Source organism: Gopherus evgoodei, chromosome 8, assembly GCF_007399415.2.
Source record: "Gopherus evgoodei ecotype Sinaloan lineage chromosome 8, rGopEvg1_v1.p, whole genome shotgun sequence".
Lineage (NCBI taxonomy): Eukaryota > Metazoa > Chordata > Testudines > Testudinidae > Gopherus > Gopherus evgoodei.
The window spans coordinates 79,279,773-79,304,901 of NC_044329.1; the positions used below are offsets into that span (position 1 = coordinate 79,279,773).

Consider the following 25,129-nt stretch of genomic DNA (forward strand, 5'->3'; position numbering starts at 1 on the left):
TCATGAGAATTTTTAGGTCAGGTCCCAAGATACCCTGCACATCAGACCCCAAGGCCCTATTAACACAACTGGCACAGTTAAAACTACACAGGCTTATGTTTACAAAATGTAGATAAAATTCCATAACCATGGCAGTTAACAGTGTTTTGCTCCTGCCAGAAGCCAACCTACCACATGGTTTGTCTTTTTGTAATCATGCCAATGGTAGCTATTCCGTCAGTTCTCCTTCCCTCACCAGTTTTGTATGCTAGGACACCCTAGAATACATTGTGCCAGATTGCTGCTCCCACTCTGTGTGCATGTCATCTAGACAGTCTATACCCTGCAGAGGTAGCATGGAATAACTGGCCAGGTTTTCTCAAAATATTGCAGTACAATAGGGTTATGCAGCAATGCAGGTGTGAATGTCTCAACACTGCTGTGATGGCAAAAACTGCTGTGTGACAGAAACTGAACTGTGTTATCCATAACTGATTAAAAGGTGACTATGCCTCTAACTGGTTACAAAATCACAGCCATAGCTTTTTAGCCAATAACCTAAACTGGTTTCAGCAGGACAGAACATTGTTGGTGTTCTGAATGCATTACAAACTATGACAACTGCTACACTAGCAGAACATCACAAACCATATAATATCATACATCATTTACCAAGCAATAAGGTAATATTACAAATATAGTCACTTCTAAATCAGTAATATATGCCATTTGTTTTTATCAATATCTGACAAAAACAACTGTTTGAGTTTTAAGGTTGACCTTTTCTACTATAACGGAATGATCTCCTCCCTGCCCCAAATGAGAATTTAGGGTTAACAAAAGAATAACTGAAAGATCCAAGCATTTGACACTTTGGAACCTTATCCATGGCAATCTTATTATTTGCTAAGTTTGTGTAAAATTCCAGAATATTACAGCTAGTATAATGGTTCAAAATAATCACATAAAAAACACGATTCCAATTACAATTTGTAAACTCTGCTTAGTCTGGTTTCAACAGAAAAGCAACAGATACTCAAATATGACCAATAAGGAGAACAAGACATCCTCACTGCTTCCCTTTCCTGCTTTATTTCCTCAGTATAGTAATTCATTTCAACTAACCACCTTCTCACTCTTGGCATTACGTGTATCTGGTTATTGGTTTGGAAACCTAACGCTTTTCTATTCATCTTTAGCGAAAAACACTCTATATATGAACATTTCGTATTTCTTTATCTGCCTGAGCTAGGGAATTTCTTCTGTAAGTTAAAAACTAAAACAACAATGTTGTTTCTCCCCATCCTCAGTGAATCCAGATGATTCTTCCAAACAAGATAAGTGTGTGACCATAGTTTAAATATCAATTTTATAAGAATCAGCCATGACTACTGAAGCAGTGCATCTCCATCTGTATTATTTCCTTCCTATGCTTTAATAAAATTAACATTGAGTACTAAACAAAATGGCCATGTCATATAATATACTGAGTATTTTTGGTTAAATAACATAGATTGTCTGAAACATACCAACATGTACTGACTACTATATGAAATTGCTAAAGGCAGTGTCTAGCAACAAAAAGTTAATATGTGCTAAACGGTTACTCTTTTCTTTTTAGAGAATATGAGACAAAACAAGGACTTTAAGGTCTTGACTCAATACCGATGACAGTGATAAAAACTACTAAGAAATGCCTGATGGAATCATCTTGACAGGCAATTCATATGTAACATTCCAGTTAATCTGCTCTGATGAGATACAGTGGAAGAGACAGCTCCAAATCACCTGGGAAAACACTGTCAAATAGCAGAGAAAGCAGCTTTGTTTCAGTGCTCTACAAGGAGCCATTATTGATTAGAGCACAAGAAGGCATCATTCTTGTACATAAACTAAGAGACGTAGTTATTTGTGTCAATTAACTCTTATTCAATGTTAGTATTGATTGGCAAGGTCTCAACACTAGTCATTGCCATCAATATGCTATTTACAGCAGAGGTAGTCAGAAGACATAGATAACCTGCTGGATGCAGTAATATAGATCGGTTGCTGCAGTACCGTCACTGGATTGGATGAGTAGTCAAGATTCCACAACCAGTAACCTTTTGGTACAATACCTGTCCTACAGCACTTGTGCAACTGTATTAAAAAAGCCATTTTAGGAAGATCAGACTAAAGCATGCAACCTACAGCTGTGAAGCCTTAAATAATAAGGAGCAGCAAAAGGGCAATCACTTTAAAAAACAAGCTGTGTGTCAACACCTGGCATCTGAAGACTAAAGCTTTCAAAAAACAGTCAAGTGCAAGTCCCCACTAAAAATGGGTCACTAATTCTTTGTCTTATCTTTAGCCAAAGTTGCTACTTCAAAACAATCTGTGAGGGAGGGGAGAAAAATGTCAGTACAATTGTATTTTTTAAACATATGTTGTGCGGAAAAAACCTAGCAGCAATGTTTTAAAAGTAGAAGTTTAAGCCAATGATTTGAGGCTGCAGAGTTCTAATTTTCTGTTAAAAAAGTATGACAAAAAGTCCTACAAGTTTTTTAAAGAGAGAAACTACAGCAAGTTTGCTTAGGCCAAGTAAGGCTAGATGACTAGGTGCTGAAAGCCAGAGAATGCTCCCAAGATCCCAAAAGATTCCAACTGGTCATTCTGGTGGTTTGGCTGGTGTCAAACCCCACAAAGTACTGAAGCAGGTTTGCTTCATACAGCACAGCCTACAATAGAATGGGAAAAGCAGCATTAAATCCAGCTGCAATATTTCCTCCATCCCTGTAGGTGGAGATATGACCTGCAGAGCTGGATTAGCATCACATGAAGGAATATAAACATGTTTGGCAAATAGAATCAGGATAGCGAAAGGATGACAGATGAAGACAAAAGCAACAACCTAGGAATCAAAAATTAAAGATAAAGAGAGAAAATATAAATCTTGCCTCCTCTCAGTCATTGACAGGAGCACAGCATATAAAAAGAGATGTTACTTACTTGTACAGTAACTTGAGTTTTTTGAGATGTTTTGTCCCTACAGATTCTCCACTTCAGGTGTCAGTGCGTGCCTGTATGCCTCAGAAAAGAGATTTTTGGTAGCAGTGTCCACGTGATCCGTGCAAGCATTCTGTAGCCTAGTGGACATGCTGGCTGACGCTTCCTGCAGCTCCGATTGGCCAGGAATGGCAAACCATGGCCACTGGGAGTTGTGGGGGACTGTGCCTGCAGTCAACGTCCGCAAAATGTCTCGTGTCCCGCAATCTGTTTACCCTGATGGGCACCATATGGCCCGCAGGCTGCCAACCACTGCTGTACACCCTTGTTCTGATCTGAGGGCATAAAAGGCAGGGTGGACCCACCGCTGTTCCAGTTCCTTCTCCACCGTGAAATCTAGCCTAATGCTTAGACTCCAAAGAAGAGAAGCAGGGTGGAGCGCCCGTAGGGACAAAGCATCTTGAAGAACTCAAGTTACTGTATGAGTAAGTAACTTCTTCTCTGAGTAATTGCCCCCTATGAGTGCTCCATTTCAGGTGACTTTTGCAATGCTCAGGCTATGGGGGCTGGTGCTGAGAAGTTCTGTTTAGCTCAGACTGGAGAACAGCCATCTGAAAGGCTGCATTAGACTTGGAAACGTACACTTGTTTTCACTATTTACTGATTTTCTCCAGAAAATCCCTACATTTTTTTTTAAAAAAAGTCAACATTCAGGTTTTAGCAATTTCCACCAAATTTTGGTTGAGCTCCGCCCTTGAAGAGTCCCTGTGGGCCTGTCACTGCAGTGGTTGTGTGGTCTCAGCTGCTGTGAGACGGGAAGGGAGTTGGGTCCCAGCAGCTGAGACCACACAACCACTGCAGTGACAAGCCCACAGGGAGCGGAAGTCTGCACCGCCTGGGTACTGAACCTGGTATCTGGGTCTTTCAATGCGGCCCATCTGCTTCCCCTGCCAGACAGAGTCCCCTCCTGACCTCAGCCCTTCAGCTTCCCCACTGTGAAGAGGAATGGAACTGCGTTCTGGCAGCTCAGATTGTTTGACCACTGCAGTGACAGGGGGCACAAAGCTGCACCCTCTGAGTACTGGTGCCCATAGCTGCTGCTGTCCTTTGTTTTCAGGTTTTACAAAATTAAAAAAAGTGAAAATTGGTAATAAAAAATAATAATAAATTCTCAGGAAATTTTAAAATAAACCCTGAAAATATAAGGCCTTACCTATGGCACAGTGCTGGGAAAAGGTGTGAATGAATGATCAGGTGATAGCTTTACAGATGCCTTTGATGGGGACATTCTTGAGCAAAGCCTCAGAGGTAGATTGTGCACAAGTGGAGTGGGCAGTCACTCTTGAGGGCGGGTGCACTGTAGAGAGTTTGTAGCAGGACAAAATGCATCCAGAGATTCTCTGGGAAAAATGCAAATTCAACATTTTTCTCTGGCAAACGTATTTCTAGAATCCATTTTCATGACTCTCAACCAATATATCAAAACAGCCGCTTGGTGAAGGTTGACAGTTAGATGACCACAGAGATGAAGCTAGATGGTCTTTTCTTTTGGAACCAAGATCTTTTCTTAGGTGGTGCTGTGGCCCTGTGATATGTTTGAAACTAGATGGGGCAGGACCTCTGGTCTGGTCTGTGGTCTGCTGTACCTGCTTTTGCTTGCAGGATAATAGATTCCTAAGTACTGAAGATTTGCTCTGGATTGGAGATATTTAGTCATGGTGTCAATGAACAGCTTGGTGGCCTTGAACAGAAGATCCTCCATTGTGCTCTGGACCTTCCTAGGATATCAGTGGGCTGTAACCAGGATGAACGGCTGTCGTAAGGTTTGGGGTAAAATATAGACCAATAAGGGGATGTGTTAGTAAGCCAGAGTGCCTCACAATACTTTGGTACTGTAGCTCCCAGCCTGTGATATACAATCAGCAACAAGAATGCAGGACAGACCTTGAGTGTTTGGGTGCTATACAGCCAGCCTGGTTTAGCAGTTCTGACCCTAGCAGACTCTGAAGGTCTTTAACAAAGTGCCCTGGCAGACTCTGGAGAGTAATTTGACATCTCAGTTTTTGTAACAAAAGCTTACAGGCACTGAGGGACTGTGCTTGGGAAGAACTATAACCATTCTGAACTGTCTCCAGAGATCTCTTTAGAATGCCTCCCAGCAGTGGTGATTGAATAAAATGCTGCCCAAAAGAGGCTGAACTGCAAGTGTTCCTTTAAGAACCAATGGAGCTGAAAACTGCTGTTGCTCAGTTCACCACATTCTCTTTTACCCTTCTTTAACTAAACTCTCCCACATTATGGCCACATGTTTTATCCCCTATGATGGGCCTTCAACAATTTTTCAGCCTGAAGTACTTCCAGTACACGAAGTAGAAAAGAGAACTTTTTATTTGTCAGAGATGCCCACTCATTATTTTATTCAGCATTTCAACCCCATTACATAGTAAGTGGCACTTAAGGCCCTGAATCTTCCAAGTACTTCAGCAAATGGTTTAACTGTCCCTTGTGAGTATTCATGCTGAAATCAATGAGACTACTCATGTGAGTAAAGTTAAGCCTGGGCATATAAGCATTTGCAGGATTGGAGATTTATGCATCAATGACTACTGCTTTTATCCTCATGTCCATGAGGTAGTATTTGCCACCAGCTTCTGCTGAAGCAAAGACCAGGTACAGATGGAGAAAAGGCCCAATGAATTGTTCCTTCTTGCTAGGAGCAATATGAAGGAAAAATAAATGTAGGTTTAGTTGAATTGATTCTACGGATAACTGAAGTGGAGAATTTGGCCCACACTATGTACCTTGTATTTTGTAATCTTGTTTGATTTAATTCAAAATATTTACTTTATTTAGGTTCCTAAAGCACCTACCCATTGCTCTAGGTGCTACAATAAATTCAATATGTAGAAAAACAATCCCCAAACTGCAATTAAACACAAACCAACTGCCAAGGAAAGAGTTCACCTAAGATCCTCCACATTAGAACTCCCAATTAGCTACCAATGGCCTTCAACTCACACCTTATCCAAAAGGTGTTGCAAAAAGGTCTCAACATGAAGTGACTCAAAAGACAACTCAAGTGACATCAGATGCAGTAATAAGAAAGATTTTACTCTAGTCTGTTTCAACACTAAAGGTTGGAATACTGAAAAGGCGCTGTTCCATCTATTTAGGAGGAGTAAAAAAAAAAAAAGATGAAACGTAACAGTGATGAGTCCTCAGGCAGGTTGCAATTCAGATCATATTTACAATAAATTGGCAATAAAAGTTCAGTTGGGCTATCGTGCAACAGATCCTAACAAATAATAATGAAGATGGTAAAATCTGTATGTCAAAATCCTAATAATAGAGAGCAAAATTTAACTAATATGTCCAAAATTGCTTTCAGATATGTTTTTGAAAGAAGTCTGCTTTGGTCCTGAGACACTACTGCGATGGATCTGTTACAAAGGCCCATGGTTGGAGTACACCAAAATCCATGTTAGTTTCAGCAATCCAGATAACTCAGGCAGACTAAGGGAACTATTATGAATTTGGCATTACAGACTGACTAAAAATCCTACATTTCTGTAAACCCAGGTCATTCGTGTATGTGAGGTGTGCCCCTGCAGCTCTAGCATATATGAAAGAAGCTATTCCCTAACCCTTTACAAATTTTTGGCATAGGTGCTAGGAGAAAGTGTGGAGTTAATCAGGATTTATTTTAAAAAAGAGCAATTATAGAAATTAAATTAAAAAAAAAAATCACATGTACCAGCTCCATCACCATAAAAAAAACCAAAATGTTTTTTGTCTCTGCAAGTCCCTGCTACAGCTCTTTAGTCTAGCATGGTCTTTGAAGATGTTAGCCAAAATTAAGGGTTCAAGTGGAACTGACATTCTACTCATTAAAATATGAATGCCACAAGAAAAGCATTTAAAAAAATTATTGGGTTGCACTGAACGGCCAAGAGCAAAAACATTAACACCTAAAGTCAATGTCCTGAAACATAGCTAGGCCATTCATAATTCGCAATTGCTATCACTCCCTCTTCTTGCTGGGGCTCAAGGGCATGAAGCCTGTACTGGTTCTGTGTTGTGTCAGTGAAGAGGAACTGGCTGCTGACCCACAGAGCGGTTAGGTGTTTAGAAAAGTTACCACCACCCTCTTTGTCTGTGCTGCCACCTTCATCAGTGCTCCTGGGACTAGGCTCACTGAGGCCATAGGGAGAGATTAAAGATCACTGGCTCCCTGTGGTAGTGAACTAACATGGTTCTTAGCTATTCTCTATCCTTCCCCTTGCAATCAGAAGTAGAGTGGGCCAAGCTTGATTTTCCTCACTGTTCAGGGACTCGGCAGCAACCATCATTAATCACACCCCATACCCCATTTAGCCCAGTTGCAGGGTGCACTGAGGAAGTGACAGATCTCAAAAGCCCATGCTTAATAGGAGATGACAGGGCAATAGTATCTTTAAAGGACTCATCAGCATCCTCCTGAGACCACTGGCCTACTTCTTAAAAATATATAAAACACTCATAGAGACCCGAGCACAGTCAGTGGAGCAGGGGATGGGGCTGCCTTGTTAGTCCACAGGGAACACAATGTTACCTACACTGACCTACTACTGAAGCAAGGCAAATCTTCACTGGGGTTCCTTTGATGTGTGTCTACATTAGATGTTATTTACTCAATCAGGAGAAATCCCTGAAAAGACCAACACTTACCTGAAAGTTTTCACAAGATTTTTCAGTTCCATGTAAACATCACCTACTGTAATCTGAAGAGGGCCCAAAACTGCAGGCAATCTAGAAGCAAAAGGATATTAGGTTATTTTCTTTCTTTCTTTCTTTCTTTCTTTCTTTCTTTCTATACACAACCATTTGCTCCTCATATAGGGCCTTATCCAAAGCTCACTGAAATCACTAGAAAGACTTGTATTGACTTCTTTGAGCTTTAGCTCTGACATATAGTTTACACTTCAGATTTACTTATTAGAGAAGGCATTGCTGCAATGTCATTGCATTCTATAGTAGCTATTGGAGATGAGCATAATAGGATAAGACTTTTGATATACTTGCTGCTTAGCAAGTTATGTCATTAATTAGCTTCCAATGTCAGTTATGCCAAGGCATTCTTACAAAAGCAATTAGGTTTACAATATGGAAGACTGGAATTTTAAGTGTCAAAACTATTTCAAATTTGCAATATTTAGATTTATTTGGCAGTGAAATAATTTAATTTTCTTAATTAAGTCTCCAAGTGGAAGATATAATATACCTACAACGTTTCTACTTAAGAGAGAAATGGCATTTGTACTCTCCTTTAAAGTTTGCACCCAGCTCATAGCTGTTTAATTCATTTAGTTGTTAAGTGAGTAATGTTCCTACTCTCATAATTTTATTTGGGTTCAAAAGAAGTAGCCAGAGGAACCTACACAACTGAATTAGCAGCTAAATCCAGAGAATATACCTATTATTATATAGGTATATTAGTAGCTGAGAGCCCATGTCACACATACAGAGCGCAAAGACAGTACAAATTAAATTCACCCTTTGCTTGAAGTATGAGGTTTAGCATAAGTCACAGATGTGATAAATTAATGAAGGAATGAGAACATGGATTTATAATATAATAAAACTATTTCAAACCATGCTCTTGGTAGCTGTGATGACATTCACTCTGGCAGAAATACTAGGAAGTTTTCTTAGGATCTCTGATTAATAATCATCAATTTTGTTACAATGCAGTTCTGATAAGAAATGCTAATGGAACTTTTTTTTTTTTTTTAAAGGGGTTTGGGGGAGGCGCTCATGCCAAGGTAGCCTAGGCAACACAGACAAGCCATAGCCATTTAAAAAAAATAATGTTTTAGACTAAGTTGTTATTCATGGTCCTTAAATTGTTTCTTTTCTGCACTGCTTAGGCAAAGTGGGTTAGTAGGAGACAATTTTATATGGTTTTAAACCTTGCTGGTTTAGCCATTTTTAGTGCCAATGTATATAGGACCTTGAACTGCAGTATGCTTTTTTCTTTAGTGCACAAAAGCCCTATCTACGATGAGAAGGGAATAGTGTTCGGAAACTTTTAAAATTCAGTTTAGACAGGCTTTAATGTAGTTTGTCTGTCTACAGCCAGCGGAGGCTGGGACAAAGCAGGGGAAAGAAAAAAAAAATCACATGAGCCTCATCACATCAGCCATCTATATAAGAAACTGATTCAGTGAGAACTTTGCTGGAACTATGTAACAGTTTTCAAAACTATGCTTTCTTCTGTGTAGATGTGGCCATATCTGTTTAGTGACAATATGCTTGATACCGTACAAGACATAGCGCTACTTTTCCTGCCTCAAACAGTGTCATTTATAATTGAGCAAATTTTCCAGTTCAGCTTTAAAAGTTAGTGTGTTAACGTTTTTAGCAATACTTCATATTTTTAAGTCTATCAGAAAACTCTTTTAAATAAGGAAAAGAAGTTAGTTTTCCATCTAGACAACAAGATCATTTTGACTTCTTGAAAGCACTTATCCCTTATTTAAGCTCCATGCATATTTGCAATAGCAAACATTAAAATCCACAAAATACATAAAGTGCACTGGAACGTATTCCACAGTTATAAACACCAACAACTCCCACAAGCCTGTGAAAACCCCACTCCCCCCATGCGAAGGGAGGATAATGAGCTTTACAACATGAGCAGAAGCTTATCAACCATGGGCTCTGACACACCTAAGAAAGGGGCAAGTTCCTTTTGTAAGATGCCTTGCCAGCAGGCTCTTGCTTTGTGACCCAGGAGGTTGTCAGATTGAGCATGCCCACTAAGAAAAACCACAGCTGTATCACACACAAAGAGACAATACCTCAAGCAACTAAATCCCAGCTCATTAACAAATTTATGGTTTTATCTTATATTTTAATTTCTGGATGGAATTTAATAGGCAGCAAATGGACATCGCAGAGCACTTGTATAATGTGCTCAATATATGTGGCACTGATTAATGAGTGGGCAGCCACATTCTGAGCTAATTTGGGCTGGAGACTTAATTTAGTCATAAGTACTCAAAGAGAAAGAAGGGATACTTACACTTTTCTCAATTTTTCAAGTACTATCTGCTTTCGAATCTGCATTTGGGCATGAGAATCTACAAGCGGGAGGATGGGATCACCCTGCTGATCATCCTACATTACAATACAAAAACATAATGAAAACACGGTAGACATTTCAATTTTAAAGTCAATTTTTTAAAGTCAGTCAATATATCAAAGCAATATTGTGGCCAATTATTGATTGTTAAATTTTACTGTTTCTGAGCAGAAAAAAATGGCACAAGTGCAATAAGTATTTACATACATGAAAGGAAAGAATACTCAAAACCTAAAGGCTAGATTTTAGAAATAATGATCTGGCTTCAGAGTAGTGGAAGTTGTAGTTGACAGGAGTGGTTAGGAACTGCATGAGCTCCTGAAGGACTGAACTGTTATTTAAATTGGGCCTTAATTACAATTTGCTTACTTGTTGAGATTCCCATGTCAAGCCAGGCCTACCTATATTACAAAACTATTTTTTTCCTTTCTTCAGAAGCCATTACGGAGGGTGTCATAAAACTAATGACAACTTTTCAGGGGGAATCTTATGTAAGCACACTACAGTTACTTTATTTAATAAAAATAAGCTTTTGCAAAATTACTCCTTCTCATATTGAAAACTTCCTAAAACTTAAAGAAACCCAGAACTACATACACCAACACAAAATGTGTAACCTAGTCTAGTCAGCCCAGAGTACTGTCTCCATATGATGGAGACAAAAGGAATTGGATGTTCAGAGCTGGCCTACTCGACTTGGAAGATGTGAAACCTCATACAGTTTTGCATCTCTTTGTGTCTATAAATCCTCCTACCAGAAGACAGACAGGAAGAGATGCAAAGCTCCGAGACATGATGATTTAATGCCTAGAAAGTGAAAAAGTTCCCAAAGCTATATGTTTCCTTGCAATATTTGAAATCTGAAAGACTGGGAAGTCTCTGCAATTCTGAGGGAAGCATTTGCTCCAGTATTCTTGAGAACAGGGATGTTGGTTGTGTTTGGTCCTTGTGCAGAGGCCACAGAGGCAGGATGGAGGAAAATACTCCTTCCATCCTTTCTTCCCTCTATGCATCTGCACAATGGCCAGATAGAATTAATTTAACCTTTAACGTTCTTACATTAGCTCAGTTTAGCAGTGCTTCCTTTCTGTGCTTTGTACAAGGTTAAAGCACACTTAAACAGCTGATTAGTCCATGACATTCTGTAACTTAACAAGAAGCTGTTGAGAATTCATTATTTTAGCTAGTCAAAACCTAGGTAATTGCTCAGGAGCTGGCCATCCTTAATTATTGTTATTACTAGCTGAAAGCCCGTTCTGTCGCACAGGTGTAAGTTGTACAGTCATGTGCCTCCATTTACCAGTACATATAGGAACAGACTGCAAATCCCAGTGATGACTGAAACTGGTGATATTCTAGAGAAAAAGAGCTCTCAGCCATGCTTGTAACTGTTTCCATTGCTTCACACTGACGAGCCTGGGAGGTTAAATTCATAACTCTGCTAGACACTAAAAAAAAATGGATTCAACAGAAACACTGGATTTATGGCTTATTACAACAATCTGTAATACACTAACCCCTGCTTTTTGTCCTAGGACTGCAGAGGTTTTAATGGGCCACTCTACCTTGAATGATCCTTCAGATTAGAATATGTGCTAACTACTTATGCCAAACAATCTGTTCCGCCTTGGAATTAATTCTGACGCTTGAAGTACCTTTCCCAGACCTGAAGAAGAGCTCTGTTTGGCTAAAAGCTTCTCTCTCTCACCAACAGAAGTTGGTCCAATAAAAGATATTACTTCACCCAGCTTGTCTCTCTAATCACATGGACTCAGACATTCTAGCTTCAGAGTGACACACAGGTGTCAATGCTAAAATTTTACTATTAGATTATTATCAACATTTATATTGTGGTAACATCTAGAGGCCATATAGGTCAGTGCCCCATTGACTTAAGCACTGTATAAACATACAGAACTGAACAGTCCAGTTTTTCAGGATTCTTACTTTAACACTGCTAGGATGCTCCTCTCCTTCCGCCTGTGTTGTTGCTTCTTCAGACAAGAGGCATTTTCCTTTATAGAATTCCTTTACTCTTAGTCCTAATAGTTCTGTTTCTTCCTTTAGTTTTTCATAGCTAGGCAAAGGTTTAACTGTTGCACCTGTGCCCCCAAAAGGCAAAGACTGGTTCAAACTGTTTTTAGATTCCCTTGTAGCAGCAGCAGTGTCATTAAGGTCATCTGCTGTTTCTAAGTCATCCTCATCAAGTTCTTCTTTCTCACAGTTGACAGCGGATGTGTGTTCTGGTAAGTGTACAGTAGCATAGCTGGAACCACAGAGAAACTTGTAAGTTTCTTCAGTCCTCCATTCAATAAATGTCTGCTTAAGCACATCTAACACATTATGTGTAGCAGTATGGGAATCAAGTGGTGCACTCATTTCAGGTTTGATATGCTGCTTTGATTTAGCAAGTATTTTTTTGAGTTGTTCTGCCCCCTTTTTGCTCACACCTAGCAAAACTACTTGTGAACCATTACACCTACTTTCATAGTTTTCTGGATTTTTTAAGTTTTCCAATACAATAGTGTCTGAAGAAATGTCAGTAACAGAACAAGAACTCTTTTTTTCCTGGATATCTAATCTGCACTCACTCAATTGTTCGGTGACATTTATCACTCTATGATCTCCATCTCTATGCGTGGAGTTTATATTTTGAACAGGCTTCTTTTTGAGTATACTTTTTTTGTGCAATGGTTGCACCAGACTGGTTGCATTTGATCGATTTTCTGGTAGAATAGAGGAAACAAATTCTTGTTCAGTATCACTGCTGCTGTCACTGTATATGCTATGGGAACCAGAGTCACACTGGCTTGCTGATGTCTTAGGATTTTCAATATCTGAGACTTTAATGACTTCATCATGTAGTTTTACTTCTTCCCCAGACCGGCCACTGTAACAGAAGAAATAGACTATCATTAAAACACATCATAGACTTCAGTTATAATAGCATTTGCAAACTAGATGATTTTGAATAGCATCTTTTTTAAGAATGAACAAATAATTTTGTTCTAGCAACGGTGTATTATTTTATTTAACGTTAAGAATTAGACCCTTACTAAGAGATCTAAATAAGATTTGTTTTCTAAGAAAAAAATTTCAAATGTAAAGGAGTTTTAGTGTTTAGTAATCAAGATGACTACTGCAGATACTATACAGCAGACATCTTATGTTGCAAATGAAGGGTAGGGAGGAAAAGAAAAAACAAAATATATTTGCTTTGACAAAATTTAGAAGAAAAAAGAGCATAAGGTCAGACTTATGCTGCCAAATTTTAGCACCTTAAAATTCTAGAGTGAACACAGGCATTTTAAGCCACATTTTTCCATTATATGAATAAAATACAGTATGCTGATTAAGAACAAGGGGATGGTAGATTACTTGTTTCTGCAGGAATATGTGAGTTTGCCCCCTAATGGCCAAATGCTGTGGAGGAAAACATGAAAAAAAAAAATCACAATTTACAGAACTGACAAAGAGGTGGAAGCAAACAAAGAGTGGTAGGATTTATATTTTTCAGATATAAATGTTTTATATTAAGACTCACAGAAGCTTTCAACACATATAATTGGTACCATTTAGTTTATAAAGAATCGATGGTACAAAATATGCAGAGTACAAACATTACGTTTGTGTCAGGTTTCAACAGCTTCAATTAAGAGTTACAGGCTACGAGCAGCTGTACACTAAATCATACAGATCAAATACTCTTTTTAGTATCACAAAGGAAAAGCTAAACAAGGCAAATATTCTTTGTGTGGTCTGCAATAATGGTACATTATATATTGCAGCAAAACAGGAAATCAAAGACTTCCCTTTCCAACTCTGAATACGTTAAATGCAAGAATAATTGATTCAGCTGTACCTTTGCCCCTCCTTCAGCAGTTCTATATCTGGTGGTCTGCCAAAAAGAAAAAAAGATTAAGGATTTAATAAAAAGGAATTTCAAAAGGTGACACAGTAACAGATATTTTTGAAACATCTTTTTCGAACAGTTTCCCACCGACTGATACTGAAAAATGAACAACTGGAGCTTTTATATACAGCATTAGGGCTGATCCCTGCAAACATTTAAGTGGGGTAACTAACTTTATTCTTCCCATAGAACTCAAAGAGGGCTACGTACACACACAAGCAACTTTACTCATGTAAGTGTTTGCTTATGGTAGGTTCCTGCAACTTTGAATAGGATTTCCACAATCATGATTAGGGGAAGTTTTTATCATACGATACCAAAACTCATTTTTAAACCATCGTGTATTCTAACTAGGACTGTTAAGCGATTAAAAAAATTAATCGTGATTAATCACACTGTTAAACAATAATAGAATACTATTTAAATATTTTTGAATGTTTTCTACATTTTCAAATATATTGATTTCAATTACAACACAGAATACAAAGTGTACAGTGCTCACTTTATTTTTTATTCCAAATATTTGCATCGTAAAAAACAAAAGAAATAGTACACTGCTACCTTGATATAACGTCACCCGATATAACACGAATTTGGATATAACATGGTAAAGCAGTGCTCCGGGGGGGGCTGCGCACTCCAGTGGATCAAAGCAAGTTCAATATAACACGGTTTCACCTATAACACGGTAAGATTTTTTGGCTCCCAAGGACAGCGTTACATCGAGGTAGATGTGTATTTTTCAATTCACCTGATACAAGTACTGTAGTACAATCTCTTTATCATGAAAGTTGAACTTACAAATGTACAATTATGTACAAAAACCCCTGCATTCAAAAATAAAATAAATGTAAAACTTTAGAGCTTACAAGTCCACTCAGTTCTACTTCTGGTTCAGCCAATCATTCAGACAAACATGTTTTCTTACATATGCAGAAGATAATGCTGCATGCTTCTTAATTGCAATGTCACCTGAAAGTGGGAACAGGCGTTTGCATGGCACTATTGTAGCTAGTGTCACAAGATATTTACGTGCTGGATGCACTAAAGATTCATATGTTCCTTCATGCTTCAACCACCATTCCAGGGGACGTGCATCCATGGTGATGACAGGTTCTGCTTAATAACCATCCAAAGCAGTGTAGACCAATGCATGTTCATGTTCATCATCATGAGTGAGAGGCCATCAGCAGAAGGTTGATTTTCTTTTTTGGTAGTTTGGGTTCTGTAGTTTCTGCATCAGAATGTTGCTCTTTTAAGACTTCTGAAAGCATCCTCCATACGTCGTCCCTCTCAGATTTTAGAAGGCACTTCATATTCTTAAATCTTAGGTCAGGTGCTGTAGCTATCTTTACCAATTTCACATTTGTATCTTCTTTGCATTTTGTCCAATTTGCAGTTAAAGTGTTCTTAAAATGAACAACATGTGCTGGGTCATTACCTGAGACTGCTATAAAATGAAATATATAGCAGAATGCGGGTAAAACAGAGCAGGAGAGACACAATTCTCTCACAAGGAGTTCAGTCACAAATTTAATTAATGAATTTTTTTTTTAAACAAGCGTCATCAGCATGGAAGCATGTCCTCTGGAACTATGGCTGAAGCATGAAGAGGCATATGAACCTATAGTGCATCTGGCACATAAATATCTTGTGACTTCAGCTACAATAGTGCCATATGAATGCCTGTTCTCACTTTCAGGTGACATTGTAATTAAGAAGTGGGCAGCATTATTTCCCATAAATGTAAACAAACTTATTTATCTTAGGCCTGGTCTACACTACGCGTTTAAACCGATTTTAGCAGCATTAAATCGATTTAACGGTACACCCATCCACACTACGAGGCCCTTTATATCGATATAAAGGGCTCTTTAAATTGGTTTCTGTACTCCTCCCCGAGAGGAGTAGCGCTAAAATCGGTATTACCATATCGGATTAGGATTAGTGTGGCCGCAAATCGACGGTATTGGCCTCCGGGCGGTATCCCACAGTGCACCACTGTGACCGCTCTGGACAGCAATCTCAACTCGGATGCAGTGGCCAGGTAAACAGGAAAAGCCCCGCGAAATTTTGAATTATGTTTCCTGTTTGCCCAGAGTGGAGCTCTGGTCAGCATGGGTGGCGATGCAGTCCCAAATCCAAAAAGAGCTCCAGCATGGACCGTACAGGAGATACTGGATCTGATTGCTGTATGGGGAGACAAATCTGTTCTATCAGAGCTCCGTTACAGAAGACGAAATGCCAAAGCGTTTGAAAAAAATCTCCAGGCTACACAGTGCTGCGTGATAAGCGTAACGGAAAGCCAAAGAATCAAATGGACGCTCATGGAGGGAGGGAGGGGGTACTGAGGACTCCTGCTATCGCACAGTCCACAGCTGTCTCTGAAAAATATTTACATTCTTGGCTGAGCTCCCAATGCCTGTAGGTTCAAACACATTGTCCGGCATGGTTCAGGGTATAGCTTGACAATTTACTCCCTCCCCCCCGATGTGAAAGAAAAGGGAAAGAAATCGTTTCTTGACTTCTTTCAATGTCACCCTATGTCTACTGAATGCTGCTGGTAGATGTGATGCTGCGGCAGTGAAGAGCAGTATCCGCTCCTCTCCCCTCCCCAGTGGCAGATGGTGCAGTAGGACTGCTAGCCATCCTTGTCATCAGCCCGTTAGTGCTCCTGGCTGGCTTCAGGTGAGTCTGGCCGGGGGCGCCTGGGTAAAAATAGGAATGATTCCCAGTCATTCCCAGTAGATGGTACAGAACGGCTGGTAACCGTCCTCATCATAACAACTGGGGGCTGAGCTCCATCAGCCCCCTCCCTTTCATGTGTAAAGAAAAGATTCTGTACTGCCTTGACTATCATAGCAGCGGGATGCTGAGCTCCTCTCCCCCGCACCGCTTAATGTTCTGCTTGGACTGTCATAGCAGCAGGAGGCTGCTTCCCCCTCATTTTATCTCACTATAACAAGTCACTGTTTGTTATTCCTGCATTCTTTATAATTTCATGACACAAATGGGGGATACACTGCCACAATTGCCCAGGAAGGTTGGGGAGGAGGGAAGCAACGGATGGGGTTGTTGCAGGGGCAACCCCCGTGAATGGCATGCAGCTCGTCATTTCTGCGGGATCTGACATGGAGCAGCTGTGCTCTCTGATACACTGCTTCTCTAGTACACTTGCCCCATATTCTAGGCAGGACTGACTATTTTTAGATACCATAAAGGAGGAATTGACTCGGGGAGTCATTCCCATTTTTGGCTTTGCGCCCCCGGCCAACCTCAGCCAGGGGCACTCATGATAGCAGCAGACAGTACAGAACGACAGATAACCGTCGTCTTACTGCCAACTTACAATGGCAATAGATGGTACAGAACGACTGATAACCGTCTCTGCTATCATGCAAAAGCAAATGAATGCTGCTGTGTAGAGCTACAGTAACGACTCTCTCAGCGGCATCCAGTACATATACGGTGACAGTAAAAAAAAAAGCTGAAAGGGCTCCATGGTTGCCGTGCTACGGCGTCTGCCAGGGCAATCCAGGGGAAAAGGGCGCGAAATGATTGTCTGCCTTTGTTTTCCCGGAGGAATGAGTGACGACATTTACCCAGAACCACCCACGACAATGATTTTTGCCCCATCAGGCACTGGGATCTCAACCCAGAATTCCAAGGGGCAGGGGAGACTGCGGGAACTATGGGATAGCTACGGAATAGCTACCCACAGTGCAACGCTCCGGAAATTGACGCTAGCCTGGGACCATGGATGCACACTGCCGAATTAATGTGCTTAGTGTGGCCGTGTGCACTCGACTTTATACAATCTGTTTTACAAAACAGGTTTATGTAAAATCGGACTAATCCCGTAGTGTAGACGCACCCTTACTGACTGGCTGAACAAGAAGTAGGACTGAGTGGACTTGCAGGCTCTTAAGTTTTACACTGTTTTGTTTTTGAGTGCAGTTATGTAACAAAAAACCCCTACATTTTTAAGTTTCACTTTCATGATAAAGAGACTGCACTACAGTATTTGTATGAGATGAATTGAAAAATACTCTCTCTTATTTTTACAGTGCAAATATTTGTAATAAAAAATAATATAAAGTGAGCACTGTACACTTTGTATTCTGTGTTGTAATTGAAATAGATATACGTGAAAATGTAGAAAAACATCCAAAATATTTCATAAATTTCAGTTGGTATTCTATTATTTAATAGTGCAATTAATTGCGATTAATTTTTTAAATCATCATTAATTTTTTTTTAGTTAACTGCGATTAATCAATAGTCCTAATTCTAACCCACTGCTGATTTAAAATAAAGTTTAGCAGTCAATATATCCAGTATATTCAGAAATACATTTCTGTTATAAACCAAAAGGAAAATTTAATATTGCTTTTAGAAAGACACCCTGACAATTTCTGCCCATTTAAGAAGTGTCCGATGGATCTCCTCCCTCCCAAAATGTGTCTATTGGGACTTAAAATTAGCTTGCTTTTTCATTCGTTTGCAGCACCAACAGTGCTCTATGAGAGTGGCTCTCTAGCTTTCCAGACTACTGTACCCCTTTCAGAAGTTAGTCTGATTTGTCTTGTGAATCCCAAAGTTTCACCTCACTTAAAAACTACTTGCTTACGAAGTCAGACATAAAAATACAAAAGTGTCACAGCACACTAGTACTGAAAAATTGTTTACTTTCTCATTTTTACCATACAACTATAAAATAAATCAACTGGAATATAAATATACTTACATTTCAGTGTATAGTATATAGAGCAGTATAAACAAGTCACTGTCTGTATGAAAGTTTAATTTGTACTGACTTCACTAGTGCTTTTTATGTAGCCTGTTGTAAAACTAGGTAAATGTCTAGATGAGTTAACGTACCCCCGGAAGACCTCTGCGTACCCCCAGGGGTACACAAACCCCAGGCTGACAACCACTGCTTTGGATATTTATTTTTAAAATTGTTTCTAGCTCCTATGGCTGCAAGGAAACCTTCTAAACATGAACCACATGAAAACCAATGCAGTGCTGTCTTCAGTCCACAGACAGCCTGAAACAATACCTCTGATGGATATGAACTGTCCCATTCATCTCAATGTTTTAAGTCTGAAATCTCAAGATGACAATAAAACATGTCAAAAATATGATTTATTATTTATATTGCAGTATTACACAAAATTCTCCATTTGCAGGTTTTCAATGAGATACTTTATTCTTTGCTCTTGAAAGGATTTCAGAGAGTCTTTGCATGTTTACATCTAATTATTTTTATATAACATCAACAGAGTGCTAGTAATGAGAGACAGCCCCAGTGCTAAGGAGCTTACAGTCTAGGCAATTTTTAGCAAACCTGGTCAGTCTCAAAATTTAGTTTTAGCTTTTTTCCCCATTTAGAACTAGAGCTAAATACAGGAGATTCTGGAAACCACTCTGTCAGAGAATATTTTTGAAGTAAGTTAAATAAACGTGACCTTTCTCCAGGCAGGTATTTGTACTGTGAAATGGTGACATCCAGTGGTTTGGTTGGTTAATTTCAAGTACTTATTTCCCTACTTACCCAAGCAGACAATTTACCAAGAGAAATGAAAAAATTACACCCTTCCAAAATGCATGTTGCCTTTTTCCCCATATCTATTGCTTAAAAGAATGTGAAACTAGGATTTTGCCTAAGATGTAGTACCGCTATTTGTTGTAGTTTTATATTGTTTTCTGATGCACATTTTTCAAATCCAGTGTCAGTGCTATGTTAAGATTAGAACAACTCTTGAAATAGGATAAAATGAATTAATCCTATCCTTAGTATATTTTATAAAAATGCCTATTCCAATCTTAAGAAGGACTTTTTGAAGTTAATAGGAATAGTCGTTTCTCAAGACTTCTCCAGAGCAGATCCTGAACAATTTTGTTAACTGGCATTTATATTGCCAGTCATGTCAATACGGTAAAATTACCATCTTGATTACATATACAACTTTTATAGCACACACCTCATTAGCCTTTTATAGTTTTAGATTTTCTTCAGTTTCAGTATAATCATTTATTATTGTCTCACACTTAGTTGTACTGTACCTGAACTCAAATAGAACAAAAAGAACAAGTGAACAAATTACCTCTCTTCTTCTCGCATCCACACTGGACTTTTGGGAATCTGAGCTTCAAAATATTTAGATGCTCTGTAACAAAAATTGCTGCAAAAACACTGGAAAAATATGATATTAAAGTATCTTTATATTGGTATAAATGGATAATCTTCATTTACATTATTAAGAACGTAGATGGCAGAATTCACACGTTTAAAGAGCCTATCACCAAGTAAAGGCTTCTACCAAACTAAAACAAGTGCCTTGCCAAATTATCCATCATGCAAAAAATATCAAAACAAAAACATGCTCCCGCAACCAAGCCCTTGCAACTTTATAGGTCTTCTCCTTGCACTTTTTTTTTTTTTAACATATTAAGCACCAACATTGTCCTTGACAATACACAAACAGAGAAGTCAGACCTCTACAAAACATAGAGGAAAGCATGATCCTTGCCTCCAAGAGCATACTGCACAGTTTACAGACAGGCAGTACAATTCCCATGCAAAAGTGGCTTTTTTATTTGTAATCTTGCGAGTGTTGAACTTTGAATGAGCAATTAGCCATCGATGTTAGACTAAATTGAGCATTCTTTACAGAAGTAAAAGGAATGCTATCTAAAAGAGAACTGACAATTCACAACTCTGGGAAGAACAAATGCTGGATTTGTGGATCTCATCCTCTGATCTGTATCTCAAAACATGAAGTTCAAAGAATGCAGAATATAAAATTATACCTGCAACTCCTGCCACTTTATTTTCCTCTGCACCACAACACTTCCCCATCCCCATAAAGGTATAAGATTGATGAATTAAATAAAATACTAAAGATTTTAAAAGGTAGATGGAAGAACAGTTTAAGCAGTGAATGGACCTGGTTAGAAAAGGTGGTTAGTGCTTCCTGTTGTAGTAGGAAGAAGGCCCGAAATATAAGCCCTTGTATCAAAGGCCTGAGCTAAAGTAATGGTTAAAACTTGCTAATATAAAGCAAAGTTAAATTGTGAGCAAGAGGCAGCCCCTGCTCACAGAATCTGGCAAGAACATGGCTGATATTGCAAAAACATACATTCCTAATGTAGTGTTAGGCATAAAAATATATAAGCAAACACATTCCAGAAAGATGGTACCAAATAGGGTTGCCAACTTTCTACTCACACAAAACCGAACATCCTTGCCCTGCTCCTCCTCCAAGGCCCTGCCCTCCCTCATTCCACCTCCACGCCCCGACGCTCGCTCTCCCCACCCTTACTAATTCATTTTCACTGGGCTGGCTCAGGAGGTTGGGTTGCGGGAGGGGGTGAGGGCTCCAGCAGGAGGTGCAGGCTCTGGGGTGGGGCTGGGGATGAGGGTGTAGGAGGGTGCTCCAGGCTGGGGCTGAGGTTGAGGTTCAGAGGGGGATCAGGGGTGGGGTAGGTGGTCAAGGGTGCAGGCTCCAGACGATGCTTATCTCAAGCAGCCCCTGGAAGCAGAGGCATGTCCTCCCTCTGGTTCCTACATGGAGGCATGGCTAGGTGGCTCTGCGCGCTGCCCTGTCCGCAATTCCTAGCCAATGGGAGCTTTAGAGCCAGTGCTGGGGGCAGGTACAGCGTGCGGAGTCCCCTGGCTGCCCCTACACGTAGGAGCCAGAGGGGAGAAATGCTGCTGCTTCTGGGAGACGAGCAGAGCTGCAGCAGGCAGGAAACCTGCCTTAGCCCTGCTGTGCCGTCGACTGGGCTTTTAATGGCCCAGTCAGTGGTGCTGACTGAAGCTGCCAAGGTCCCTTTTTCGACAGGCGTTCCAATCGAAAACTGTACACCTGGCAACCCTAGTACCAGAACACCTCGATACCAAACACGTTCCCCAAAGATAACAAGAACACACTGACCCATCCTAAAGATAAGGTCAGGATGACAGCATGATGGATAGAGATGTTTTGATCAAACCAATATGTATACGGTAACGAGTGGCACCCAAATCCATCAGGGATAATACATAAATTTTAATACACAGATACAAATAAGTTATCTCGGAGGGAGTGTCTTTGGCTGGCCTAGGGGATAATGGAAAGTCCCACCATTAACTGAGCTAATCCATTGCAACAGGCATACATGTGTTAGTGTACCTGTAACCACTGATCCAAGACATTAGGACTGTGCTTCATTAACAATAAACCTGACAAAGGCCTTCACTGTGACTTGAGTCTGTGGATTTATTGGGCAGTTTAACTGGAGCCTGTTGTACGGGCTGTCTGGCCAGGGTGAGTACAGCACGCAGAAAGAACACACACACGCAGCCAAACATCTGACCACACCTGTAAGATGCAGCCACCAGATTCATAAATGATCCGGAAAAAAGTGTGAACAGTGAGGTGGCTAAATTTGCAGATGATACAAAATTACTCAAGATAGTTAAGTCCAAAGCAGACTGCAATGAGTTACAAAGGGAATCTCACTAACCTGGGTGACTGGACATCAAAATGGCCGATGAACTATATATTAATAAGTGCAAAATAATGCACATTGGAAAGCATAATCCTAATTATACATACAAAATTACAGGGTTTAAATACGCTGTTACTACTCAAGAAAGATCTTTGAATCATCATGGATAGTTCTCTGAAAACATCAACTCAATGTGAAGCAGCAGTCAAAAAAGCTAACAGTGTTAGGAACAATTAGGAAAGGAATAGACAATAAAACAGAAAATATCATAATGCTACTACATATATCCAGCGTATGCCCACACCCTTAATACTACATGCAGTTCTGGTCACCCCATCTCAAAAAAAGATATATTAGAACTGGAAAAGGTACAGAGAAGAGTAAGAAAAATGATTAGGGTTATGCGAAGAAGGCTTAAAAGACTGGGACTGTCCATCTGAGAAAAAGAAACAACTAAGGGGGGATATGACAGAGGTCTATAAAATTATGAATAGTGTGGAGAAAGTGAATAAGGAAGTGTTATTTACCCCTTCATATAACACAAGAACCAGGAGTCACCCAATTAAATTAATGGGCAGCAGGTTTAAAACAAAAAGGAAGAATTTCTTCACACAATGCAGTCAACCTGAAGAACTCATTGCCATAGGATAGTGAAGGCCAAAATTATAACTAGCTTCAAAAAAGCATTAGATAAATGCATGGAGAATAAGACTGTCAATGGCTAAGGGGTAGGATGATCAGGGACACAACCCCATGCTTCAGATGTCCTTAAACCTCCAACTGCCAGAAGCTGGGAGTGGATGACAGGGGATGGATCATTTGAAGTTGCCCTGTTCTATTCATTCCCTCTGATGCATCTGGCACTGGTCATGGTCAGAAGACAGGATACAGGACTAGATGGATCACTGCTCTGACCCAGTATGGACATTATGTATGGAGAGAAGAGAGAGAAAAATCTTAGACTATATAATAGGCTGGCAGTGCTATTCTGCACAGATTCTGCTGGGAAATGCCAAGGGATTCACTATTGCAAACAGTTTATGAACTCTGTACCTAATATAAGAGAGCAGTTGCCTAGAAATAGGGTCTAAGTTGCTGAGTAATCAAAAAAGAACACTAGGAGTAGTCAAGCTCTTGGTGGGCTTAAGATGGAATTTGTGCTATGCTGTTAGTTTCTTTGTCAATAAAAATCCAGCTGTATGATGGGGATGAACTCTGACCCTATGAAACTATGTAATCTTTGATTTGGAGGAGGCTGAGAAAGCCACCTGCTCACAAATGTATCTGCAACATATCAGTATTGTCAGATTTGAATTAACATGTAAATAAGATCTTTCTGTTGGAGTGCAACTGTCTGCACTGTGTTCCTTTTAAATATAAGCACAATACAGCATTTTCCTTTAAAAGGTAGGTAGCATCTAGAGACCGAGTGGTTATCTATTTTATACTCTACAGGTCTGTAAAACCCATTTTGCTAATAACAAAATGGTTTCTAACAATTAGAGGAGTGAAGTTCTGGAACAGCCTTCCAAGGGGAGTAGTGGGGGCAAAAGACATATCTGGCTTTAAGATTAAGCTTGATAAGTTTATGGAAGGGATGGTATGATGGGAGAGCCTAATTTTGGCAATTGATCTTTGATTATCGCCAGATAAGTATGCCCAGTGGTTGGTAATGGGATGTTGGATGGGATGGGATCTGAGTTACTGCAGAGAATTCTTTTCTGAGTGCTGGCTGGAGAGTCTTGCCCACATGCTCAGGGTTTAGCTGATCGCCACATTTGGGATCAGGAAGGAATTTTCCTCCAGGGCAGATTGGCAGAGGCCCTGGAGATTTTTTGCCTTCCCCTGCAGCGTGGGGCATGGGTCACTTGCTGGTGGATTCTCTGCAGCCTGAGGTCTTCAAACCACAATTTGAAGACTTCAATAACTCAGGCATAGGTTAGGGGTTTGCTATAGAACTGGATGGGTAGGGTTCTGTGGCCTGCTTTATGCAGGGGGTCGGACTAGATGATCACATTGGTCCCTTCTGATCCTAGAATCTATGAATCTATGAAAATGTATATTGGTGATTAAACAAGGTTTGGTTTGGTAAGAAAGCCGTTGCAAAGATAAATGTAGGAGACTTAAGACAAAATTAGATACATGTTAGAGGAAGACTTGAAACCTTACCTTTCTTTCTGTAATATCATAAACTTTGTTTGTTTTTGTTGAAACTCTGTACTTCTGTTTTGGCACCTAAAAAGGAATATACTTACCAATGAGACCAGGATAACAACTTTAGATCAATCTTTTGTTTTAAATTACAAGTTAAAAATTACAGTTACAAATTAGGTGACTAGAATATGTAAGTCAATGGGACTACCTGCAAGAGTAACATTACTCATGCGTAACTGTTGTATGGAGCCTCTGTGCTAACTGTGAGTCCCGCACTCTAACTCCACACTAGTGAGGCTCCTATGAAGTTGTCCTACAAGGCACGCCTTCTGATTAATACAGAGATGGCTCCACGGAGCAGCTAAAATAGTAGCTCGGGTAAATCTCTGTGGGGCCAGAGGAAGGACTATGTAAGAGATTTCCTCCCTTCTAACATGTAAGCCCGACCCAGGAGAGAGCTCTTTTGCTGAATGCTA

The 25,129-nt window shown here is 39.8% G+C and overlaps 1 protein-coding gene across 6 annotated transcripts in view; it reads right to left on the minus strand.

Annotated features, from left to right (window-relative positions):
- RPAP2 (RNA polymerase II associated protein 2) overlaps positions 1-25,129 on the minus strand; it is a 64,980-nt gene that overhangs the window by 32,132 nt on the left and 7,719 nt on the right. For 2 of the 6 annotated variants that reach the window (XM_030574158.1, XM_030574154.1), the window contains exons 5-11: positions 24,669-24,734; positions 20,111-20,199; positions 13,950-13,985; positions 13,466-13,510; positions 12,035-12,977; positions 10,028-10,122; positions 7,672-7,752 (exon numbers count right to left, since the gene is read on the minus strand). In XM_030574158.1, coding sequence (XP_030430018.1) covers positions 7,672-7,752; positions 10,028-10,122; positions 12,035-12,977; positions 13,466-13,510; positions 13,950-13,985; positions 20,111-20,199; positions 24,669-24,734 — 1,355 coding nt within the window. Of the gene's footprint in view, positions 1-4,177; positions 4,365-4,407; positions 4,759-7,671; positions 7,753-10,027; positions 10,123-12,034; positions 12,978-13,465; positions 13,511-13,949; positions 13,986-20,110; positions 20,200-24,668; positions 24,735-25,129 lie in introns of those variants that run through there. The other 4 variants (XM_030574156.1, XM_030574155.1, XR_004001781.1 and 1 more) reach the window with 3 other exon arrangements.